Raw genomic sequence first — 26,552 nt, 5'->3', positions numbered from 1 at the left:
ACTCTTTACTGTCTATAGTTCTTCCTCGGCAATCAGGTACAGTGTGCCTTGCAATGTTCTCCTCAATGGATATGGTCTGTGTAGCTAATGCTGCCTGTTCTTCGCTATGGGGAGAGGATGTAATCTGAAGCATGCCTGGGTCACACCTGGTTGTCTTACCAAGTGGAGAAACTTGATGGGGCCGCATTGCAAAGCTATCTTAGCAGCAAAAGAATATAAGTATAATTTTTTATAAAGGAGAGGAAATGGAGGAAACAAGCTATGGTATCAATCCATTACACTTCTAAAAAGAGCCTGGTTTTGTACTTCTGTGTTAGAAGTCAGATTACCAAATAGCACAGTTCTTATTTATATTAGAATCTTTTGACAGTTAATAAATTTTGTAATGTATGGTAAGTCAATTCCTGAAGAACTTCAGTACTATTTAAATATATTTTTAATATTTGTAGTTACTTATATTGTATTTTATAATTACAAGGTACCTGAGAAGTGTAGTGTTGAGATCGTAATTGGCCGTGGTCTGAAGTATGCTGATTATGGCCAGCCAGCCAAGATTTAATGGGACCAAATTAGACTTGCAAAAAAGATTAGATGCTTTGACTCCACTTGGTAACTCTAACCTTTCAGATCTTTTTGAGTGCTATGGGGTCCTGTGTCCTCCAATGTGGAAGGAAGTTGCATGAGTAAAATCTGTCTCTCTGATATGAAATTATAAACACTAATTGTTGATTTCAGGCCCTCAAACATCCCAGGCCTTGCAAGTCACTATAGAAATGTTCTAGGCAAGTGGGAAGAACAGGGGATAAGAGAAAAAAACTAAAGATGAGAACAAACTGGCTTTAAAAAAACATCATTGCTTGAGAGTGTCCAGTATGCCTATTTGCTAATGACTGTGGGTGAATGCTAGGGTGCCTTTGAAGAGTCCCGACACCCTCTTCTACTGCTCCATTGACCAGGAGAGGGTCAGATGACTTCTAATGTTGGGAACAGAATTATGAAGTTCATTTTATACACAGGCATCTGAGGCCTCAAAGATCACATGCCTACTCTCACACAGCTAGTGTCAGCCACTGCAGGAACCCAAGTCTCTGTAAGAGGTTTTCCTTTTAAAAGGTGGAAACAACAGTTACTGACCCTTAGGACTCTTATTCGTTCTTTGCCTCACTGACAACCTTGTCCTACCAGGTGTGCACAGGTCTCCATTTTTAGAGCTGCCATAAACCCTCCCACCACTTGTGACTCTGGCCTCAACTTCCCCAGCTACACTGGCTGCTGACTTGGTCAAACCTCCTTTCCCCCATAGCTTAGCAGAAACAAGTTAGAATCTTTCAAAGAGAGCTTTAGTGTGAAATTAAGGTTGGGGGGGACATGAAATTTATGGAGTGATAAATTACAGTACACAGTATTCCAAGAATAAAGTACTCCTGTGGTTCCTTCCTGATTGACCCTGGGGGACACACAGGCGCATACTCCCTGCCTCTCACCCATCCAGAGAAAACCCTTTGCAGTGACTCAGGTCCAAGAGCACTGCTCTTGGGTGGAATCCTCCATGTCTCTCAGAACCTCCCACAGCGCTTCCCATTTTCACTTGTGGGGCCCAGCTTCTGAGGGGGGGCTCTCACAGAGCCTGGGGGGCAGCTTCCTTCCCAGGACAGGACGTGTATTCTCTTTCAAGTCTGGGTTCAGTGCTGCTGCTACCACACAGTGCTTTTGCTGCAGTCACTTTGTATAAACATGTTTAAATTGTATCAGATGAGAGGTATGGGCCTACTTTTATTTTCAAAGTAAAGGGCTGGGAGGGAGGATACAGTGTTTTTGAATCGCCTTACCTGTGCAAATACTGCATTTGAGTCAGAGCAGCTAAGGAATATGGAGAATTACCACAAATATATTAATTTTGAGGGAGGATGGCTATATGACCTCAGATATCCTTTCTTGCATTTTCAATTTTTCTGCCTTGTTTTAAAGTTACAGTTGTCCTTTATAACTTTGAAAATCCTGGCCGGGCATGTTGGCTCATGCCTGTAATCCCAGCACTTTGGGAGGCCGAGGTGGGCAGATCACGAGGTCAGGAGATCGAGACCATCCTGGCTAACACGGTGAAACACCGTCTCTACTAAAAATACAAAAAATTAGCCGGCCCGGTGGCGGGCGCCTGTAGTCCCAGCTACTCGGAAGGCTGAGGCAGGAGAATGGCGTGAACCCAGGAGGCGGAGCTTGCAGTGAGCCAAGATCGCGCCACTGCAGTCCAGCCCAGCCTAGGCGACAGAACGAGACTCCATCTCAAAAAAAAAAAAAAAAGAAAAGAAAAAATCCTACCAACTCCATACCCGAGGAACCCTTGAATTGAATAATTTTAGGAATTCCATTTCTCCAACCAAATGTTTGTTTGTTTTGGAAACTGCATACTTCTCTTTTGTTGCTCCTTACTTCATTTTGGAAAGAGGGTAATTTATGCCATGAGAAACTCCAAATGTTTAGAGCTGGGAAGTAGGAATGTTTGGGCAAGAAAAAAGGGAAAACATAAATAATCAGAAATATGCTTGTTTTAGCATCTAAAATGATTATTGGATACTGTTCATAATCATCATGGGAGCTGCAATTTTTAATTGCTTCAGCTCAATTTTAGTATAAATATGATCTAATCATTTGTTCAGCTGAAGAAACTTTTCTGCTGGTGACACTGCAATTAGCAAATACTTCGGGTTTATTTCTGAAAACCTGATGCAGAAAATCAAATTTTCTTCTAAGCTTGTAATAATGATGCTTTGCAAAGGTTTCCTTAAGGCTTGAAATAGTATTTGCTATTTTCCATTTAGCTTTAAAGCATACTGTATTCAGATGTTGACATCCACCATCTTTCTTTTAGGAAAACAAATTAGCATACCAAGAATATGAATTTTTAATTGGGCAGAATCTCTTTTAAAAAAATAAAATGACCTAACACTTTGTCTGTTTTCCTACCTCTCCTTTTGGTGCAGAGGCAGTGGTGTGACCATTAGAAGTTATTTTTATCCCAATAGAAAGTATATTGGCCCGGCGCGGTATCTCATGCCTGTATTCCCAGCCCTTTGGGAGGCCGAGGCTGGCGGATCACGAGGTCAGGAGTTCGAGACAGCCTGGCAAACATGTTGAAACCCCGTCTCTACTAATAATACAAAAATTAGCTGGGCGTGGTGGCACACGCCTAGTAAACCCAGCTACTCAGGAGGCTGAGGCAGGAGAATTGCTTGAACCTGGGAGGCAGAGGTTACAGTAAGCCGAGATCACACTGTTGTACTCCAGTCTGGGCAACAAGAGTGAAACTCTGTCTCACAAAGAAAAAAGTATATCAAGACACCAGTCTTTAGCTTGATATTTCTGCTTTTCTATTTTTAAAATCCTTTTGTGAAATATATAAAAATGCAAAAGTGTGAGTTAACAATTCTCCTGTAGCTATCAAATTGTCATTCCTGTCTGAATACAGTCTGCTTTGGGAGAAAAATATAGATCTGCTTTAAGACATATATATTAATTAAGTTTCCTTTGATTCTACAGTTTGGGGATTCTCAGCAGTTGCGGCTGGTCCGTATTCTGCGCAGCACCGTGATGGTCCGCGTTGGTGGAGGATGGATGGCCTTGGATGAATTTTTAGTGAAAAATGATCCCTGCCGAGGTAAGGAACCATTCTGAGCATGAATTACGTGTTAGGTATGCCCCCAGCAGTGATCTTTTATGCTTTCAGGAAGCATTGATGGTGGGGTCTGTCTGTTTTTTATTTTGTTAAGCTGCCCAGGTGTCATCCCACTAGCACAGATTAGAACTCAGGGGTGCCAGCATAGGCCAGGGAGAAAAAGCTGAAGAGGTTGATGCTGTTTGGGGAGGTAGGTCTAGAGGAATGCAGTAATGAGAATTAAGAGTGTATTGGTGTTACTCGAATGTTTGTTTGGGGTATTAAATTAACACTATCCTAGAAAGGAGCCTGGTGAAGCCCTTTAGGTTCCCTCTTAGTGCCTCAGATCCCTTTGCCTGTAATTCCTGTGACTGACACTCAGGGAGAGTGTTAGGCCCTTCTCATACAGGGAGGGAGGATAAAGACACCTACATGTGAGCCCATTCACTTCTAAGACAGGTGGCCACCTAAGCAAGACCATGGGGTGTCTTTCTGCTAAATGTGAAAAGGCTGGCCCACCAGCCCAGAAGCATAAGGAGACAGTCAATTTAATATGAGCATGAGTGGTGGCACCTGCACCTAGGGGGTGTGTGGGGACTGCAACAGGGAAGAGATGACCAGTTCCAATTGCTAAATCCTCTTCAGCTGTGTCCTTGCCTTTTTCCTGTTAGCAGAGCTGCATGTGGGTGCACAGGAGGCTCCCCCACTGTCTGCCAATTTGTCTTTCTTGACTAGTTTCTGCGTTTCCTGCCCTGTCTGTTTCTTTGTGTTTACGTATTTTTTATTCTAGTTCACCATCCTGGGAGTAAAATAAAGCGCTCTGATTCCAGCTCTTCGATTTCCAGTCAGTCTCCCATAGGTTGGCTTTTAAGCTTTGTCCCTCTTCCTTACACCCTAGCCCATTGAGAATGGCTTTGCTTCTTAAACTGTAACATCTCTTGGTTCTGTGTATCTGCTGCATTCATGAATGCTTGAAATGGCCAAACCATAGCTTTTCTAACTACTCAAGTTGATAGTGCATAAAATACTGTTGAGACAGTGTCCATGGAATTTGTTTTGAGTTTCTATTTAACAAATACTTGTATAGTTTTATGTGCCACACAATATTATAAGTACTTTACAAGTAACACATTTATGCCTCATATGAGGTGTAGATGCGCTTATCTCTGTTTTACAGCATAGGAAATTGAGGCATAGAAAATGTAAATAATTTGCCCAAAGACAAACAACTAGTAAATGGCAGAGATGAGATTCAAATTCAGGGCAATCTGGGTCTAGAGTATGTGCCCCTAGTCAGCATGTTATATCTTTCAGAGGCTGACACACCTTTGTGTATGTTTATTATTGGATCAGCCTGCATAATTATTAAGGTTTATTTATAAACCTAGCAGAAATGTTTGCTGTACAGTACATAACTTCTCTGGAAATGATTTATAGTCATATTCTGAAGCATTTAGTGAGGACAGAGCTAAAGATAACAGTTTTCACATGAATTCAGATATGCCCATAAGTAGTTCCTCTTATTTTAACTCATTCTGTGTTTACTACAGTAAGCCAGAGTAAAAATTCAGCAGTAATAATTTTAATTAGAGGTTCCTTTTTTTAAAAAATTGGGGCCAGGTACAGTGGAATCCCAGTACATTGGGAGCCCAAGGCAGGAGGATTGTTGAAGCTCAGAAGTTCAAGACCATCTTTGGCAATATAGTGAAACCCCGTCTCCACAAAAAAAAATTTAAAAATTAGCTAAGCATGGTGGTACACACCTGGGTAGTCCTAGCTACTCTGGAGGCTGAGGTGGGAGTATTGCTTGAGCCCAGGAGTTCAAAGCTACAGTGAGCCATGATCATGCCACTGCACTCCAGCCTGGGCAACAGGGCAAGACTCTTGTCTACAAAAAAGTAATTTTGAAAACACTTAAAAACTTGAAAGTATTTAGTTTTAGAATTTAATTTAAAAGGCGTCTTTTATTGCTTTAATGAGAAACAATATATGCCATTTTAACTTTAACTCAGTAAAACAACTTTATTCATTTCCAAATCTATGAATAAGGTCCTATTTTTCCTGTCATGTATGATCAGACTAAATAAAAGAGATATTGCATGTGGCATTTTGGAATCCTTGATTGCCTGTTTATTTGCTGCCTGCTCTATTTATGATAACATCATGCTGCTGGCCAAGGAGAACACTGCTTGCTTTGTCCTTATCTTAGTATCTAAAATTTGGAACCCCAAGGAAATTGGGGAGGGCCATCTAGAAGCTATTTTCTATGAAAGCTAGTAACCTTTTTTAGCATCCCTTGGAGCAAACAAGGTAAGACTTTCCTGTGTCTCTCCAGGAGTGCTCTCCTGGAACTCAGTAATCATCTCAATCCATTGACTGTGGAGAGAACTCTCCAGAAGTTTTAAATTTCGTAACTCTATCAGTGATGGGCAGGTTGAGCTATTTTTAATCAAATAAAAAATGTGCTAGGCGATGAACACCTAAGGACTAGGATGGAGTATAATAAGTTAGAAGGGTATGAAGGATGAGAAGAGAACAAAGTTACTTGAAATTATATTGGAAGTTCTATAAGGAGTATAATAAGTTAGAAGGGTATGAAGGATGAGAAGAGAACAAAGTTACTTGAAATTATATTGGAAGTTCTATAAGGATTAATATGGCTTCTGGAAACACTGCTTATGGTAGGTTTTGTACTCATTTATGTTGCATATTTCCTTGGGTCTCTGGACTGTAGAGAATGCTATACTGAGGACAGTACAAGATGTATGACAAGGTTCTTAACATCAGTGTGCACTATCATTTCTTACCTCCTTTTACACAGCTATTTTAAAAGGTAGAAGATATCTCAAACTGCATGTAGCTTTTAGTCATGTGTAGAAAAATGAAAATATTTTACTAGCTAGATTTGCCAATCTCCTGGTACTGCCAAAATCAGATATTTCAGTTTCTGAATTTATCCGTGGCACAGGAAATCATGATGTTTTGGATGGAGAGAAAAACAGTGCTCCTGCCTAAATAATGGGTATACTTGTACCTAAGGTACTGTGTATGTTTTTGATCATTAGACATATTAGCTCCCCCAGATAAGTGAAGATCTAGGAAATTTCATTTATGAAGATTTAAAAGACACGTTTTGAAGTAGAACTGATTTTTTTTCAGATTGTTATACAGATAACATAAAATTTACCATCCTAACCATTTTTAAGTACAGGACTAAGTATATTTGTGTCATACTACCATCACCACCGTCCATCCACAGAACTCTCTTCATTTTGTAAAACTGAAACTCTATACCCGTTAAACAATAGCTTAGAACTGAATTTTAACATGCCCGCATCAGCCAGTTTCAGGTGGCCAGCATAACTCCCTTAGCAAAGACAGCCTCTTTGGTGGTCGATGAACTGAACTTGAGGTGGCTGCCGTCATGTCTGGTTCTGTAGGTTCAATGGTAGATCTTTTTTCTCCAGTGAAAAGAATGGCGAGGGGGAAAATCCTATCACAGTAGTCAACCAAGTACTAAGAATCTTCTCTTTTTTTAACTTTAGGACTATAATACCCAATTTTGGGAAATATTTGAATCAATGTAAATATTAAAAGTACCTTTACTACTAAATTCAAGTGCTAGTACATAAATTTTGCTTAATCAGAATTTGGTGTTTCCTTCTAGTTCAAGAAAAATGTTTACTTTTTACTTGTGGGATTGCTCCAGAAGTCAATTTTCACAGCTTCCAACTGTTTATTGTTTGTTGTCGCCTCCTCCCATCCCAGCCTTTTCTAGCTTATCAAAGTAAAAGTATTAATTGCCCCCTTAACACCTTTTGTAATTCTTAAAATTGGCCGCTTTAAGTTTATTTCTGAAGAAAGAGCTTTCATTTCTTCCAAGTGATATGTATATAAAATGTACCTTACCAAGAATCGTTTCATTGCCTTGCATCTTCAAATATTTTCTTTTAAGATGCAAATATCCATGGGAGTTGTAGCATATTAAGCTAATATTAGCTAGGCATGGCTTGGGATAAATTAATTATTCATTGGTCTCTTGACCGAGATGAGAGGACCAGAAATATGGGAATTTTACTATTGTGAACTTAAGAGCATAAGGACCAAGAAGATGGAAATTACAGAGAGAGGAAGGAAAATAAAAGGGAGAAGACAAGACTCTAAAGCCCCAATTAAAGTAAGCCATTATTTTTCACTTGAGTTTAGACCTTCTAAATGAGGCCTCATGAAAGCATGCAGGAGCTAGCTAACCACTGTTTACAGTCTCAGGTTGCCTTAATGCCTATATTGCGTGTCTTTGGCATGGCTGTAGTCACCTGGAAGGATGACGATAGGGAATTGTTCACACGTCTTTGCATCTCTAGCCAGTGAAATACTATCCCAAAAGGTGACCATTGGCTGGAGATTTCCTTGTGAAAACAGGGACTGTCTCATTATGTTTATTTGTTTCGTTATGACGTGCAAGCGTACCCTGAGAAAATGATGAACTGTATTTTCCCAGCATCCTGCATGAACCCAGCTAGGAAAGCAAGTAAGACACTCTTTGGGCCCTCAGCAGTCATTTAATGAGGCGTTACAGTGTACCTACCTCATGGTGGCCTCTGAGGCTAACAGGGTCATGACATAGGAGATCAGCATAGGATCCTGTGATAGAATTAAACAGGTCCTCAGATCACAAAATGCAAAGGTTAAATGTGTTGCTGTTAACATGGGATAATCTTCCTTCTTGTAGTATCTTTCTTAGGGAAAGCTATTCTATCTGCTCTTTTAAATTGCTTTAATATTCTATATATAATAGGTGTTGGCAGTCACAAATTTAACTTTGTGGTTTCAGTCATGAAAACTCATGGATTTGCATTTGTTGCTGGTGTGCAAGAGAGCCGGTCACACAGCGAGAGAGTGAGCCTCACTGGCCACTGACTCCTCACTTTAACACAGCTTGGTGCTTCTGTTCTTCATCCCCATGAAATAATGAGCACTTCTTAATGGAAGCACTTCTTAGTGAGTTCATGAAGGTTGCAAGATCCATTCCTTGAAAACTATTGAGAGACTATTGTTTTCAGAGGCTATTTCAGAGAAACAGAAGCTACTCTGTTTCACACTTACTTACTGAAACCCTAAATGCAAGCCTCACACTGGGATCCCAAGGTAAATTAAGATGATGGTCCCTGCCTGCAGAAGCTCTCAGCCTAGTGCAGGGAACAAACATGTGAATACATGCCCTTCTATTTGGTAAAATGAATGGTTGAGAGAGCAAGAGGGGAAGAGATGACTCTGCCCATGAAGATGGAGAAGGTATCAGGAAAAGGACATATTGGGCTGGGCATAGTGGCTCCCACGTACAATCCCAACACTTTGGGAGGCCTAGCGGGGAGGATCACTTCAGGCCAAGAATTTAAGACCAGCCTGGGCAACATAGCAAGACCCCATCTCTGTTTTAAAATAAAATACAGGCCGGGTGCAGCAGCTCATGCCTATAATCCCAGCACTTTGGGAGGCCGAGGCGGGCAGATCATGTGGTCAGGAGTTCAAGACCAGCCGGGCCAATATGGTGAAACCCTGTTTCTACTGAAAATACAAAAAAACTAGCTGGGCATGGTGGCATGAGCCTGTTGTCCCAGCTACTCGAGAGGCTGAGGCAGGAGAATCGCTTGAACCCAGGAGGCAGAGGTTGCAGTGAGCCGAGACTATGCCACTGCACTCTATCCTAGGCAATAGAGGGAGACTCTGTCTCAAAAAATAATAATAATAAATAAATATATGGCCAGGTACAGTGGCTCACACCTGTAATCCTAGCACTCTGGGAGGCTGAGCCGGGCAGATCACCCGAGGTCAGGAGTTCAAGACCAGCCTGGCCCACATGGTGAAACCCTGTCTCTACTAAAAATACAAAAATTAACTGGGCCTGGTGGTGTACACATGTAACCCCAGCTACTCAAGAAACTGAGGCAGCAGAATCGCTTGAACCGGGGAGGCGGAGGTTGTGGTGAGCTGAGATTGTGCCACTGCACTCCAGCCTGGGCAACAGAAGAAGACTCCATCTCAAAAAATAACTAAATAAAAATAAATGTGTGTGTGTGTGTGTGTATATAAGTGTATGTGTGTATATACTGTGCTCCAGCCTGAGTGACAGAGTGAGACCCTATCTCCAGAAAAAAGGTTTTGAAAAAGGAAAAGAAGGTGTTGCTTCAGCTACATCTTAAAGGAGGTAACACTTGACCAGAAGGAAAAGGGATCTGGACGTTCTTGGTACAGAAACCACAAGTTCATATGAACAGAAGTGTCAACAGCTGAAAAAGTAAGGGGACAAGTAGTCCCATGGGACTGCAGCCAAATGTACAAGGTTAGCGACCAGATAAGACTCTGGACAGGGGTCAGCAGCAGGGGCCAGGTGATGGATGCCAGACCCCTGGGTCCTGGGTACTTACCACATTGTGCCTTCCTAGTCCCCAAGATGTGTTCCTCAAAAAAGCAAAAAGTCACGGTCAAATGAATTTGGGAGATGCCAAATTAAAGCTCTCCCAAGCAAGGAAATATAGAGGACCAAACCCCTTTTGTAGGAAAACCCTAGAAAACCTCACTTGGGGAATTCTGCTATAAGCAGTGAAACACCATGGAAGGATTCTGAGCTGTTAATAACAGATTTTCATTTAGAAATTCATTCTGCAAAATACAAAAATTAGCCAGGCAAGGTGGTACATGCCTGTAGTCCCAGCTACTTGGGAGGCTGAAGTCGGGGGATCACTTGAGCCTGGGAGGTCAAGGCTACAGTGAGCCATGTTTGTGTCACTGCACTCCAGCCTGGGTGACAAAGTGAGACCCTGTCTCAAAAAAAAAAAAAAAATGCATTCTGCAGAATGAGAAAATGAGTGAGGGCTGGGTGGGTGGTGAGATGAGAAACAAGGAGAGCAGTAGGAAGGCTGCTACAGTTACCCAGTGGGGAGGAGGTGCTCCATGAAACACCTGAGTACAAGGGGGCGTGTACAGGCTCAGGGATTCAAGAGGCATTTGAAGGTAGAATCAATAGACTGAACTGCCCTTGGGAGGGAGGGACCTATGTTGGTGCCAGGGTTTTGGTTTCTGGCTCTGGTCATGCCTTAATCAGTTGTTGGATATAACTTCTGGCATCCAGCAGGAAGGCCTGCCCTGCTAATATATTTGGAGTTGGATGTGACTATAATGGTGGCACTGAAGCCTCAGTGGATGAGCTCATCACCAGGTCAAGTCTAAGAGGGAGAACGGGACTGTGGACAGACCCAGCAGACATCCATGTTTTAGAAGTGGGCAGGGAGGAGTGGTCAGCAAGGGAGCAGGCGTCCTTGAAGCCAGGGGAGGACAGGGTTTCAAAAACAAGAGAGCAGTGTGTAGTAACCCTCCACATGCAAGTTACAACAGCAGAGAGATGTTTTTACCTAACAAATTGTCAGACTTTTTTCCTGTATGCACTCATGCTCATAGCACAATAATTGGCCAGAATGAAGTAAATTTAATATATTATTTTGGAGAGTGTATGCTAGTAAAACATTTTGGAATCAGCTGGCATCTATCAACCTTGACACATGGTTGACATTCATCAGTTGATGTTTTTACCTTAGGTATGCATCCTTTCTCCCCAGAAAATCTACACGTAGAAATTTATCCTAGGCTGGGCGCGGTGGCTCATGCCTGTAATCCCAGCACTTTGGGAGGCCGAGGCGGGCAGATCACGAGGTCAGGAGATGGAGACCATCCTGGCTAACATGGTGAAACCCCGTCTCTACTAAAAATATGAAAAATTAGCCAAGCGTGGAGGCATGCGCCTGTAGTCCCAGCTACCCAGGAGGCTGAGGCAGGAGAATCGCTTGAACCCAGGAGGCGGAGGTTACAGTGAGCCAAGATTGGGCCACTGCACTCCAGCCTGGGCAACAGAACAAGACTCTGTCTCAAAAAAAAAAAAAAAAAAAAAAGAAGAAATTTATCCTAAGGAAATATCGTGGATGCATGCAAAATGTTTTACAAGTTGTCACGGCATTGGCTACAATGTTTAAAATATTTAAACAAAAATGCAATATTGGACTGGTTAAATAAATTCTGATGAAATAATACTTAGTAGCTAGTTAAAATTTTGCATCAGACATGTAGGGCATGGAGGAAAGTTTCTGATTTTTTAAATTAAATATATACAAGCCGGGCACGGTGACTCAGGCCTGTAATCCTAGCACTTTGGGAGGCTGAGGCGGGTGGATCACCTGGGGTCAGGTCAGTGTTTTTGAAACACTGTCCTCCCCTGGTTTCAAGGATGCCTGCTCCCTTGCTGACCACTTCTCCCTGCCCACTTCTAAAACATGGATGTCTGCTGGGTCTGTCCACAGTCCCGTTCTCCCTCTTAGATATATATACACATACATATATACACATATATACACTTAGTGTGTGTATATATATATATATACACACACACACACAGATGTGCAAAGGAGTAAGACACACCATTATAATAGTGATGTCCCTTGGGTTGTGAGATTAAGCGACTTTTGTTGTTGTTTTGGTTTTTGAGACAGCGTCTTACTCTCTCACCCAGGTTAGAGTGCAGTGGCGTGATCACAGCTCACTGCAGCCTTGACTTCCCAGGCTCAAGCAACCCTCCCACCTCAGCCTCCAGAGTAGCTGGATCTACAGGCACATGCCACCATGCCTAGCTAATTTTTTAATTTTTTGCAGAGATGGAGTTTCACCATGTTGTCCAGGCTGGTCTCCAACCTGGGCTCGAGCAGTCTGCCCTCCTTAGCCTCCCAAAGTGCTGGGATTACAGTCATGAGCCACCGCACCCAGCCATTAAGCAATTTTCATTGCCCTCCTGAGATAGAGGTTGTCAGTGACCTTTGCCAGAGCAATTTCCATGAGTGGCGGGGATGGAAGCGTGAGTGGTCTGAGGGGAGGAGTGGAGACAGTGAGTATAGGTGGTGATGCAGAGAGCTAGGCTGGGAATGTCTTGGGGGTCGGGGGACAAAGAGGACAACTCAAGTGGAAGACGTGGGTTCTAGGTCCACCTCTACTGCCACTTTGCTTGACCTCAGTCTCTGAGTACTTCAGTTTCTCTGTAACATAGGGACGCTAATTACAATCAGCTGCATTATTGCACATTCTGTGAACTGTGCAGTGCATAGGGAACATATCACCATTATGGTATCAGAGAATGCCCTTCCTAAAACATTTAAAATGTCACTTCCTTCAACTGCAATGCAATTTCAAAGTTTTCCTCTTATATCTTTTTTTTTTTTTTTCTGGCAGAGTTTGCTCAGAAGTGAATTTTTTTTTTTTTTTTTTGAGATGGGGTCTCACTCTGTCACCCAGGCTGGAGTGCAGTGGCGCGATCTCTGCTCACTGCAGCCTCCGCCTCCTGGGTTCAAGTGATTCTCCTGCCTCAGCCTCCTGAGTAGCTGGGACGACAGGCATGCACCACCATGCCCAGCTAAATTTTTTATTTTTAGTAGAGACGGGGTTTTGCCATGTTGGCCAAGCTGGTCTTGAACTCCTGGCCTCAGATGATCTACCTGCCTTGGCCTCCCAAAATGCTGGGATTACAGACATGAGCCACTTTGCCCCGCCAAGGGTCATGTATTGTTGAGGCTTGAGGAGGAAGGAAACACTGGATCATGAAAGGAAACAGCTTAGCATTTCAGGGACCATTAAGTCATAGATCATCCCGACAACAGGGCTCTTAGAGACCGGTTGACCTGATCGCCTCTGGTGAGCCTGAGGAAACTGAGACCAGAGCAGGAAAAAAATCACAGTTGGCAGCAGAGCTTGGACTATAACTCAGAGGTTTTGGTATCCAAGTGAGTGCTTTTAACCTGATACTTTGATATGTTTTGTCAACATATAATATATTGAGAAGAACTTGGATTTGATTTAGGAATTTGGAACCATGCTGCTTGGACACTTATGCAACCTGATTTAAAACCTGATTCTACCAAAATTCTTCAAATTCCTTGAGGGACATATGGGGTAGGACAGAAGAGAAAGTGGACAAAATTTCCTGCCACCTTCTAGATTTATGGTTTCTGACCAGTTAAACATCTGTTATAGAAAAGAATGACAAATATTTTGTTCATAATGATTCCCTTTTCTCCAGCAGTCCCATTTGTTTAGCTGTGTCTAGTACTTCATAAAGAGTGCACAGTTTAGGGTGGATGAGGAGGTAGAGGGTTTCTGCAGGATTACATCTTACAGTGAGAAATAATCTAAGAACATATTCCAGAAGGATTATGTCTTTTAAATTAGTAGCATCTTTCGCATTTAACATTTTTGTTGGCTGTGCGTGAGATCTTCCAATGGAATCCACATTTTAAGTTCTGGGTGTGCAGCCCCAGAAAGCCATAAGACAGCGCTAACTGGCTTCCCATGCCGTCTCCACGTTCTTTGCATCTTGATGTTCCTCCTACTTGCAGTTACTCCTTTGGCCTTTTATTGCTTAACAGTTTCTCACTAGCAAGTTCTGTGCATGGTCTTGATCTCTCTCTCCCCACCGACATGTTTACTTCGTAATGATTCTCTCCTGGTCTTTTTACTGTCCTGAGTTCCTGGACTCCTTTCTTTAGGATTGTCACTCACTGAATTCAAATAGAAGAGTCTAGACAATGTTGATTTCAGTAATGTTTTCCTCTACTCTTTCATTACCACATATCCTGCAAAAATTAAGCAAAAATACACATGTGCTAAGAGAAAAGAGGGGTTTTGATTTAACTTCAGAGGTTTACGAACTGTTGCATCTGCTTTACCTCGAGCAGTCACAGTGTGCTTACCCCAGGGACAGTGGCAAAGCAAGACGCTAACAGCAGAGTGGGCTGGTCCTTTATACACAGAGACTTGCTTATTATACAGTTAACATATCTGCTATGGGTAGGAACCTTGACAAGGCTGATGTGTCATGAATTTATCTCTATTTTTGAAGAACCCACAGATGGTACTAAACCCATATAACTTATATAACTGTTATCATGGGGTCAAGCTGCTGTATAACCGTCAAAGATATATTTTTGAGAAGAACTGACATTGTGTGTATGTTTATTTCCTTTTTAGCACGAGGTAGAACTAACATTGAACTTAGAGAGAAATTCATCCTACCAGAGGGAGCATCCCAGGGAATGACCCCCTTCCGCTCACGGGGTCGAAGGTCCAAACCATCTTCCCGGGCAGCTTCCCCTACTCGTTCCAGCTCCAGTGCTAGTCAGAGTAACCACAGCTGTACATCCATGCCATCTTCTCCAGCCACCCCAGCCAGTGGAACCAAGGTACGTACTGATCTCCATTATGCTCTTCTTCCCCACTCCCACCCTCGCAGATGTTCATTGTTCATGGTAGCCTCTGAAAGACTCCAGTGAGGAGAAGAAATAAAAATGAAAACATGTTTTTTATTTTAGAAATAAAACATGAAAACACACAGACCAAGGCTGCCCTGTTCCTAGCAGTACACAGATGTATGGCCTTTAAGATGACTCCAAAGGACATTTATTAAAATATGCACTCAGCCTGGTTATGTCAGAAATGTTTATTTCCTCATGTTCTCAGTTTAAGTTTGAGTCCATCCAGTGTTACTACTTTTGAAAATCCAGGCTGGACACAGTGGCTCATGCCTGTAATCCCAGCCTTTGGGAAGCTGTGGTGGGAGGATCCCTTGAGACCAGAAGTTGAAGACCAGCGTGGGCAACATAGCAAGACCATCTCTACACATTTCTAAATTTATCATCTCTAATTTTAAAATTTAGCCTAGCATGGTGGTGAGCACCTATAGTCCCAGCTACTCAGGAGGCTGAGGCAAGAGGATTGCTTGAGCCCAGGAATACAGGACTGCAGTAAGCTATGAATTGTAGCACTGCACTCCAGCCTGGGCAGCAGAGTGAGACTCTGTCTCTAAAAAATAAAAATTTTTAAAAAAAAATTTAAGGAAAAAGGAAAGAAAATCCAGGCACTGGCTGTGCAGTGGAGCTAACAGCTAAGTTTGATGTTATGATGAGTTATGTATGAATGATGTTGGTGCCTGCCTGGTCCTTCTCATCCTGATGGACCAACATGCATTTTATTTTGTTTTCTATTTCTTAAAATTTATTATCTTCTATTTATTTTTTTCTGTTCCCAATGTGCACCCTTTTTGTTCCTTTTTCAATTGTTCCCATCCTTCCCTTTGGATTTCCGTTTCACAGACTTCACTTCAGTTCTCTCGCTGTTATGACAAACCCTGGTTGGTAAACAGTAAAGCTGGCACCCCTATCAGGGACAGCCATTCTCCTGACCTCCAGCTGCCCACCCCCGAGGTAGAGTATGGCTCTGCTGACTGGGGACAGTTAAGACGAGGCCCTCGCTACTGGGCTTGACCAGCTCTTCTTCCTGACAGCAATCCCTGCACTCTTTCATCTCTGTGGTGCTTGCTGTCACAGCTGATTCATCTAGTCCAGTGTTTTCAGGGGTTTCTAACTCGGATTCACCAAAATTGGAGAGAAATAAGAGATGCCTGAAACTAGATTAATAACTTAACTTTATAACAATCTTGAGAATGATATTTGCTCAGAATGGTAAATGATGGTCATTGTTGTAGATTTGTTTATTGATGTCATTTATAATCAGGCCTCTTGGAATCTCCAAATGTCAGATACTCAGACGAGTTATGAACACTTGAAATTCAACTATGGCGCATGTTCTACAATGTTCTATCTTTGCTTAGAACAGAAGAGTGGTTGGTGCCACCCGCCCTGAGACACATGTCCAGGGTGGTTGGTATTGCCACACCACACTGGTCCGAGGCATGGGTGCTGTCTCCTTCAGCCAAGCACAGCACCAGTGAACACTGCCCTGAGGCTCACATTCTAGCTTCTGAATTTCTTGGCCTAGGCACTTGAGTTTCTGTAGCTTTGATTTGAATACACATGCCAGCAATTAAGCATGTTCAAGTGCAGCCATTAAAGTGCCTGAACGCTTTTGGAAGAGCAGTGTTTTAGAAATAAAACATGGACTAGTGGCTTGTCTGATAGCAGTGCAGTTTGCGTTCTAGCTCCTACCAAGAAACATTGGATTCTTGTGCCTCAAGACAGTGTTGCCTTCAGTCTTGGAAAGCCTTAGCCAGGGAAACAAGGGATGCACAAGAAGTCAATGGCTGTGAATGAGCTGCTGTTTTGAGGTTCATTTCACTCCAAGCTAAAACTCCAGTTCAGAAATATATCTGGTTTAGAATATGATCTGGGGACCTACTGCCACTAAACTCCTAGACTCACCCTGCTTATCTTGCTTTTCTTCTTTCCTTAATGGCTCCAGTTTCATAAAAATCTCAGTTCTATTTTAAATTTTAGATGTTTAATAATGTACAAATTCTCATACAGTTCTGATAAATCAGGGCTTTTGTTCTGTCTTAAGGTTTTATTTTCTGTTTCATTTCATTTTGAGGCTTCATCTTTCCTTACTTATTGGTGTTCTGTAGCCAGGCCATCTCCTGACTTGGAATTCTAGCCCGGGGTCTAGCTGTGGTCTTCCAGCAGCAGTGCGCAGGAACCTTAGCTTCTGAAACTGGTGTTCTTCCTCCTATGTGGCCAGGAAAGTTTGTGCTTGAGTGTTAATCACTTCTATCGCTTACGCTTTTTCTTTATAAATTTAAGAAGTACAGCAAACACAATGAGATGGATTGCTTTTCTCTTCTGTTTGCATAAACGTCTTAAAGGTCCTGGAAAACAATTTACATAATTGATTTCAAAGAAAAATTAGAATGGCATGCTGTAGCATGTGGCATAAGTAATGTTTTGGGTTTTTTTGTTTGTTTGTTTGGTTTTTTTCATTTTTTAAAAAGCGAAGTAGAAACAAGGTCAAATAATGGATGTTTAAAACATTTAAGGATCAGCCTGGTCAACATGGCAAAACCCCATGTCTACTAAAAATACAAAATTAGCTGGGTGTGGTGGCAGGAGCCTGTTGTCCCAGCTACACGGGAGGCTGAGGCAGGAGATCACCTGAACCTGGGAGGCAGAGGTTGCAGTGAGCCAAGATTGTGCCACTGCACTCCAGCCTGGGCAACAGAGTGAGACTGCCTCAAAAAAAAAAAAAAAAAAAAAACCCACACAGATTTAAGGCTGGACATGGTGGCTCACCCCTGTAATCCCAACACTTTGTGAGGCCGAGGTGGGCAGATCACTTGAGCCCAGGAGTTCAAGACCAGCCTGGGCAACATGGAGAAACCCTGTCTACAAAAAATACAAAAATAAGCCAGCCACTAGGGAGGCTGAGGTGGGAGGATTGCTTGAGCCTGGGAGGTCGAGGCTGCAATGAGCCATGAAGTATGCGGTGAAGTATGCCACTGCGCTCCAGTCTGGGTGATGGAGCAAGACTGTCTCAAAAAAAAAAAAAGAAACCCACACATTTAAAATATTCTTTTTCCTCCAGTTAAGCCTACTATCTAAAAAAACAACAACAAAAAAAATCACTCAAATAGGAAACATAGCACCTACTGGTAGCAGTGATAATAATATATAGCTCTTTTCCAGTTTGGGAAATGCTTCTATACATCATTTATTCATTCAGGTTTTTATTGAGTTCCTCTTCTGTGCCAGACAATTTTACATGCTCTGAGGATGTGAGAGTGAACAAAACAAAGTCCCTGCTTTTATGGAGTTGATACTTTAATGCAGGAGAGACAGGCAACAAACAATATACGTAAGGCAGTGATGAGTACTGTGCAGAACACAGGAAGCAGGGGAGAGAATAGAAGTGTACAAGCAGTGTTCTGAGTAGTGAGACAAGACCTCTCTACTAAGGTCATCCTTTCAATAGAGCCCCTGCAGGGAATGAGGGGGTGAGCCAGACGTGTATCTGGGGTAGGCTTGAGGGGTGGTGATTGTGCAACAACAGTCCAGGCAAAATGAACAGCAAGGGGACAAGACTGGTGGATCCTCACTGGGCCATTGGTGGAACAGCAAGGAAGCTAGTGTGGCTGGGATGGACTGATGAGGAGTGTGGTAGAAATGAAGTCAAAGAGGCAGGATTTAATCCCTGATTTCCCAAGAGAGAAGCAAAGACACAGGTGTTAATTTCAATCAGTCCTGGAACCCAGACTCAAACCCAGGTCTCCTGGTTCTTCATGCACAGACTTATTCCTCATGTCTCAGTCCCACAGTCGTGTGCTTCTCATAGTTTATTTGATCCACAAGTTAAGTAATTTTATCTGCATTTTACCAGTAAGGATAATGACTAAAAGATCTTACTAAAGTTACTGCATCTACTTAGTGTTAAGAGATTGGGACTAGGTGCGGTGGCTCACGCCTGTAATCCTAGCACTTTGGGAGGCTGAGGCAGGCGGATCACAAGGTCAGGAGATCGAGACCATCCTGGCTAACGCAGTGAAACCCCATCTCCACTAAAAAATACAAAAAAATTAGCTGGGCGTGGTGGCGGGTGCCTGTAGTCCCAGCTACTTCGGAGGCTGAGGCAGGAGAATGGTGTGAACCCAGGAGGTGGAGCTTGCGGTGATCCGAGGTTGCACCACTGCACTCCAGCCTGGGTGACAGAGCGAGACTCCATCTCAAAAAAATAAAAATAAAAATAAAAAAAGATTGGAGTAATACTTGAATCTCCGTATCAAATAGGTGGGCTAAAACTCATTTCAAATTTTTAACCCCAAAATCTTGATACCTAGTATTATTTGAATTTCTTTTTCCTTTACTCATTCACCATAATTGTTTGTTGTAACTATTGTATTCTTACTGAGGATTTTTTTTTCCATTTCTAGGGGAAATTAGTAAAACAAAAGGTATTTGAAGACATTTTGAAATTTTTAACTGGAACATAAAACTTTCATTTTGGGAATTATCAAAATATATGACCAAGGATACTTTAAGAGAAATCTTTGTTTTCCTGGACTTTTAATTTGCTTTTCAACTGAGCAAATATAAGGAGGTGTAAGGAGACCTTTTAAAGTTGAATTTCTGGCAAAGATTTTACCAAGTAAAATGTGACCTTTTTATTTTTTTTTTTTAAAGGTTATCCCATCATCAGGTAGCAAGTTGAAACGACCAACACCAACTTTTCATTCTAGTCGGACATCCCTTGCTGGTGATACCAGCAATAGTTCTTCCCCGGCCTCCACAGTTGCCAAAACTAATCGGGCAGGTAAGTACCTGCCCTGTGACCTACAAGCCAGGCTGAGAATTTGGAAACAGCCTATGTGGAATGTTTCACTGCTCCCAAGGAGCCAGTAATGAGAGTGGCACTTAGTGTGATGCCCAGAAAGACAGACCTGCAGATGCTCAAGTGACCTTTACTTTTTCTGTCATTACAACTAGCTTTCAACTAGCTTTAAGCTTTCCTTCTGAGACGAGATGTTTCCACAGCCAAAGCTGGGCCATGCAATCTCATCAGAAATGATCACATTTGAGAGAATGTAAAAGGAAATGTGGGTCTTCCTCAGACACCAGTCCAGTGTTGCGATGAGCAGCTTGCTAGTAATTTTTCCAACACATCATACTTATTATGGCTGCTGTTGAACCAAGAAAGGCAGGGGAAGATCACATCTGTTCTCCTGCTACTGTTCCTCATGGGAACCTAGGAATCTGCCTTCATTTCCTGGCTGGCTGCTTCCCCTCATTTTGCCTCTATCCATCCTGCCCATGGATTAGCCCAGCTGGCAGGCTCACCCACCTGTGCTGAGGTGGTTGAGCAACCTTCTTTGCTTCCACTTTGGGGCCATGGAAGGTGACAGTGCTGCTGATAGAAGTGGCTTTCTAATCCCCAGGAGGCAGCTTCTCAAGTAGAATCACAAAGCCAGAAAAGGCTTCAGCAACTTCTGTATAGATGAGGAAACTGGGGTGCAGAAAGGCTGTGAGATTTGCTTAAGATCACACAGGATCAGAACCCTAGCTTCTGCTCACTTGTTCTTCTACCCCATGCCGTCTCTGTTAAGTCTGCTGTTTTATTCTTGAATTCCAGACCCTAAAAAGTCAGCCAGTCGCCCTGGGAGTCGGGCTGGGAGTCGAGCCGGGAGTCGAGCCAGCAGCCGGCGAGGAAGTGACGCCTCTGACTTTGACCTCTTAGAGACGCAGTCTGCTTGTTCTGACACTTCAGAAAGCAGCGCTGCAGGGGGCCAAGGCAACTCCAGGAGAGGGCTAAACAAACCTTCCAAAATCCCAACCATGTCTAAGAAGACCACCACTGCCTCCCCTAGGACTCCAGGTCCCAAGCGATAACACTGTCTAAGCACCCCCAAGCCACTATCCACTTTGAATCCTGCTCCATACATTGGGTGTATATTTATTCTGAACGGGAGAAGTTATATTGTTAAAAGTGTAAAAGAATAATTGTGTTATGAAGCTGCCTTATTTTTTTCTTTTTGTAAGTTACTATTTTCATGTGAATATTTATGTAGATAAAATTTGCCTCCTGGTAACCCTGTAATGGATGGGGCCCAGAAATGAAATATTTGAGAAAAACAAATGAAAAGGTCAAGATACAAATGTGTATTAAAAAAAAAAAAAAAAAAAGCCTATTAATAGGGTTTCTGCGCGGTGCAGGGTTGTAAACCTGCTTTATCTTTTAGGATTATTCCTAAATGCATCTTCTTTATAAACTTGACTTGCTATCTCAGCAAGATAAATTATATTAAAAAAATAAGAATCCTGCAGTGTTTAAGGAACTCTTTTTTTGTAAATCACAGACACCTCAATTAGCAAGAACTGAGGGGAGGGCTTTTTCCATTGTTTAATGTTTTGTGATTTTTAGCTAAAGAGAGGGAACCTCATCTAAGTAACATTTGCACATGATACAGCAAAAGGAGTTCATTGCAATACTGTCTTTGGATATTGTTTCAGTACTGGGTGTTTAAAGGACAAATAGCTGCTAGAATTCAGGGGTAAATGTAAGTGTTCAGAAAACGTCAGAACATTTGGGGTTTTAAACTGATTTGTTGCTCCCTATCCAGCCTAGACACCAGTAACTCTTGTGTTCACCAGGACCCAGACCCTTGGCAAGGGATAGGCTCGTTGGTGACATTGTGAATTTCAGATTTGTTTTATCCACTTTTTTTGCTATTTATTTAAATGGTCGATCAACTTCCCACAAACTGAGGAATGAATTCCACGAGCCTGTTCTGAAAATGTGGACGTAAGACAAACACGTGCTCGTCCTTTAATGGAGTTCACCAGCACACTTGTTAACCAGTCCTGTTTGCTTTCGTCTTTTTTTGTGCGTAATAAAGTCAACTGACCAAGTAATCATGAAAAGGGGCTGTCTGGGGCTCCTGTTTTTTAGCTGCTGTTCTTCAGCTCCGACCATGTTGCTGTGTGATTATCTCAATTGGTTTTAATTGAGGCAGAAACTGAAGCTCTACCAATGAACTGTTTAGAAACAAGACACACTTTTGTATTAAAATTGCTTGCAGTAACAAATATTTTGTATTTCCTGATTTTATTTTCAACCATTACCTTATCTATAAATGTTACCCTGGGGTATAATCATGTTGTAGGTACTTAAATGCATTATGCAAATCAAAATATCTTGATGGATAAATTATAGAGCTTAATAGATTTTGTTTTATTTCATCCTTGTTAATTTTGTTTAATACGGCTGGGCATGGTGGCTCATGCCCATAATCCCAGCACTATGGGAGGCCAAGGCAGGAGGATCACTTGAGTTCAGGAGTTGGAGACCAGCCTGGGAAACATAGTAAGACCTTGTATCTACTAAAACTAAAGAAACAATTAGGCATGGTGGCACATGCCTGTAGCTGCAACTACTAGGGAGGTTAAGGTGGGAGGATCACTTGAGCCTGGGAAGTCGAGGCTACAGTGAGCCACGATTGCACCACTGCACCCCAGCCTGGGTGACACAGCGAGACCCTGTCTCAAAAAAAAAGACAGGATATTAACATGAACATGTAGGATATCTGTCCTTACGTGATTAAACAAATAGTATTATGTAAAAAGATACTAGAAATGATGGAGATCCTGGGTTCTCAGAATGGGACCAGTTTGTCACACTATGTCACAGTATGCTGAAATTTCTGGTTAAATCGTAGAATTTCAGAGGTGGAAGCAAAATCGGTCATCATATCTAGCTCCTTTGTTTTACAGATGGAGAAACTGGGATGGGAAAGTAGAAGAGAAAGTGATTTCCCTGAGCTCACAAAATGAATAAATGACAGAAATGAACCTTGAATCCAGTCCTCAACTCCCTATTCAAATCTGGCACTTCTATTTCCTCCAGCCTCTTGTCAGTTGGCTTTATAATAGAGGAGCCAAATGTTAACTTAGTAACAAGAAGAAAAGGGCTAGAGGCTTCGGAGGTAAAGGGGCTGAAACTCATGCCACCTGTGTTCTTGGTCATTAGGCCGCATTCCTTAGGACATAGGCATTTGGTGAGATCGATGCATGTTTGCCAAAGCTGTTAAGGCCAAATATCCAGATTAAAAGGAATTTGGAGCCTAATGGATTCTGAAGGAAGTGCTTACTCTGTTCTCCATGGAACTGCCAGGACTTTGTATAGCTTAGTGTTCTCACCCTAATTTGCTTCCCCTTCTAAGCCTCTTGGCAGCAGAAGCATGCGAGACCAGGTTGACCTCCATCTTCCCAGATTGTGGATTATGGTCCAGAATCTTACCAAGTAATTAAGGTTTTCTGGGGTTTTGTGGCAAAGTTCAGCTGGCAGCTGCACCAATGAAAACTGCATTTCTTTTTCTTTCTTTCCTTTTTTTTTTTGAGATAGGGACTCACTCTGTCGCCCACTGGAGTGCAGTGGCGCAATCTGGGCTGACCGCAACCTCCGCCTCCCAAGCTCAAACGATTCTCTTGCCTCAGCCTCCTGAGTAGCTGGAGTTACAGGCGCACGCTACCATGCCTGGCTAAAAAAAAGTGCATTTCCATTCAACAAATGCCTGCACACAAGACCATGTAGGAAATAACAAAATGCTAGGAAAAGGGTTAAAGTATAATCACAGTCCTGGGCTGGGTGCGGTGGCTCATGCCTGTAATCCCAGCACTTTGGGAGGCTGAGGCGGGTGGATCACCTGAGGTCAGGAGTTCAAGACCAGCCTGGTCAACGTGGTGAAACCCCATCTCTACTAAAAATACAAAAATTAGCCAGGTGTGGTGGTGGGCACCTGTAATCCCAGCTACTCGGGAGGCTGAGGCAGGAGAATTGCTTAAACCTGGGAGGTAGAGGTTGCAGTGAGCCAAGACTGCGCCATTGCACTCCAGCCTGTAAGAAAAGAGAAACTCCATCTCAAAAATAAAATAAAATAAAATAAAATAAATATATATATAAAAATAATCACAGTCCTGTGATAGAAATGCTAAATGAGGAAGGAAAATTTGGTGTCTGCTGGGGCCTTGAATGATGCAATAACTAGCTCATGTTTATTGACTGCTTACTATAAGCCAGTGATTGTGCTGTGCTCTATATACATTCTCACTGAATACCCTTAACAGTTCTATGATCATTAGCCCCCTTTTCTTGATAAGACACTGAGCCTGAGAGAGGTTAAGATCACAGAGTTGCCAGGTGGCTAGGGAAAGCCCTTGTTTTGACACTACTTTCTCCAAGAATCCTACCCCACCTCAGTTCCCTTCCAGTCCTAATGTTCTGGGATTCCACTCACACGTGGTCTGCTCCCACTTCCCCGCTCCTCTGCCCTTCCAGCCACTTTGCTGGCTCCTCTGTGGGAGCACAGCTTTCATTTTGCCTTGGGAAATTGCCGTGTTCACCAGCTGTCACCCCTGTTGCTGTGGGGGCTGCTCAGGGGCAGGGGGCTTGTCTGCTCCATCTCTGATTCAGGGCACAGCACAGAGCAGCTCACGGTGGTTGTTGCTGAACTGAATCGTGGGCAGAGGCCCTTGGAATGGCTAAAATCTGCTGTTTAGGTTTATGGGAATGTGAAGCCTGTTGTTTAGAGAACACAGCTCTATCTCCACATCCTAAATTGAGAAATGATTTCTGTTATAAGAATCAGCCCAGCACTGGGCAGCTTGCAGTCTAGCTGGGAGCCCAGAATTGCACAAAACAAACCTGAGAATTGTACAGGCTGGATCTAGGGCCTCAAGTGATGTGCAGCGGATTCAAAAGGGGCGTGCAGAGAGGACAGTGAAGGGGGCGTGGACAGGAGATTCCAAGACCCTGACCAAGATGACATGGGGACAAAGCCCTGTGGATTCAGCCTCCTAAACAGCTTTCTCCTCTGCCCCTCCAACCCATCACCATTAGAGACTCATTGTCATTGTACCCACCCCCACATCTGATTACTGTACCTGCCTCCAACTGCAGGGCCCTGACTCCTGTCTCCCTCTGGCCCATATTCCGCTCTGCTTCCATGCTCTGGTCTTGGGTACTTTCAACGGTTATTATGTATTATCCTTAGCTCAGTATCCTTATGGGACAGTCCCAGTCCGCAGGGTAGCCGCGGCTTCTAGGCGGTGGCATCCACATCTGCTCCGCCTGGAGCTGGTGCAGGTGCCTCATGGGGTGCGCTCTGGGGACCGCGCAGAAAATTTACGAGCAGTGTGGAAATACACCTGTTGGGTAAAACACAAACTAGGCATGTGTTTAAGGCACCAGCAAATGACTATTCAGATTAAGAATTTGATGTAGAAAATTTTATTTTAGTGATGACTTCAAAATGTGATTTTGAGGGCATTATACACTTACTTCGAGGTTTAATCTTCAGTCCACATGGCGGGGCACCATAATCTCTGGTGCCCAGGGCCCTCGTCTAGCCCCTATGAGGCTCTTTGCGGTGCCTCCCTTGCCAGCCCCTCCAGCCTCCGCCATTTGCCCCCTGGGCTCTCCAGGTTCCACTGCCCCCCTGCCCCAGCCCAGCTCCACTGCTGTGTGACCTGGTCTAAGTCCCTTAACCGCCGTGTGCCTCAGTTTCCTCATTTATTAAAAGAGGTTCCAGTGGTATGTACCCCCTAACGATGTGCGAGCATCACAGAAATGACACGAGACACACACTCAGAACATGCCTTCGGCGTGGCAAGTGCTGACTGTTGCCATTATTAGGCTCCCCAGCCGGGGTCTCAGGGCCTTGGCACAAGCTATTCCCTCTGCCTGGAGCACTTTCCTCCACTGACCTTTCCTGGCGCTCCAGGTCAACTCCAGGAGACTTCCCAGTGCAGTCTAGGTGCCTTCTCCTTCCGCAGCGCCTGAACCACACAGGAATAATTATGTGAGGCGAGAGCGCGCCCAGGGAAGAGCAGGGTGTGCAGAAAGGGACTGAGTCAGTCGAGACGTTTCCGCGGGGATCCTTCTCTTGCCAGGCCTGCACCGGGGCCGTGGGGACTGAGAAGATGTGCACACGTGGCTCCCGAGTGCTCGGGAAGGCCCCAGAACTTCTGGCCCGGCTGGAGGCAGGAGGAGGAGCCTCCTGCGCAAAGCTGGATCAGTACCGGGAACGCATGGCGCACAGCGACGGCTGGCGGGGGCGGCCCGACTGAGGCGCTGCCCGGGCTCACGCGGGAGCCAGGTGGGGGACGCAGGGAGAAGCAGCCGAGCAGGTGCTGGGAAGGAGGCGCCCGCAGAAGCGCATGCAGGGGCCACGGGGAAGGCGCCAGGAGGCGGTGAGGGGCCGCGGTGGCCGGAACCCGGGCCGGCCGCTGCGGGCAGAGGAACGTGCCCCGCCCGCGGGGCTTGGCTGGCACCGCCCGGCTCTCCAGACGGGGCTACGGCCGCGTGTCGGGCCCGGTGGCGACCCCGGCACACCACGGCGGGGCGGCCGGGTGGCACCACTGGCGGGACTAGGACGGCGCCGCGGCCTTAGGATCTCTGGGTCGAGGCCCGCGGCGGGAGCCACGACGGCCCTGACCACGCTGACGCCCAGGCTGCGGGCTCCTCGACCGGACCACCCGCCAGCCACGCCGAGGTCGCACCTCGGGGTCGCCCCACCCGCCAACACCGGCAGCCG

The 26,552-nt window shown here is 44.0% G+C and overlaps 1 protein-coding gene across 9 annotated transcripts in view; it reads left to right on the top strand.

Moving 5' to 3' along the window:
- LOC129040038 (microtubule-actin cross-linking factor 1) overlaps positions 1-22,047 on the top strand; it is a 379,189-nt gene extending 357,142 nt beyond the window's left edge. For 7 of the 9 annotated variants that reach the window (XM_054493938.2, XM_063665707.1, XM_054493965.2 and 4 more), the window contains 6 exons: positions 19-36; positions 3,538-3,655; positions 14,714-14,925; positions 15,835-15,945; positions 19,648-19,777; positions 20,594-22,047. In XM_054493938.2, coding sequence (XP_054349913.1) covers positions 19-36; positions 3,538-3,655; positions 14,714-14,925; positions 15,835-15,945; positions 19,648-19,777; positions 20,594-20,850 — 846 coding nt within the window. In that variant the 3' untranslated portion in view covers positions 20,851-22,047. The remainder of the gene's footprint in view (positions 1-18; positions 37-3,537; positions 3,656-14,713; positions 14,926-15,834; positions 15,946-19,647; positions 19,778-20,593) is intronic. The other 2 variants (XM_054493981.2, XM_063665710.1) reach the window with 1 other exon arrangement.
- The last annotated feature ends 4,505 nt before the right edge of the window (positions 22,048-26,552 follow it).

The sequence above is a fragment of the Pongo pygmaeus genome, chromosome 1, assembly GCF_028885625.2.
Source record: "Pongo pygmaeus isolate AG05252 chromosome 1, NHGRI_mPonPyg2-v2.0_pri, whole genome shotgun sequence".
In the NCBI taxonomy this organism is placed as follows: Eukaryota; Metazoa; Chordata; class Mammalia; order Primates; family Hominidae; genus Pongo; species Pongo pygmaeus.
This window is presented reverse-complemented; position numbering and strand designations above follow the sequence as displayed.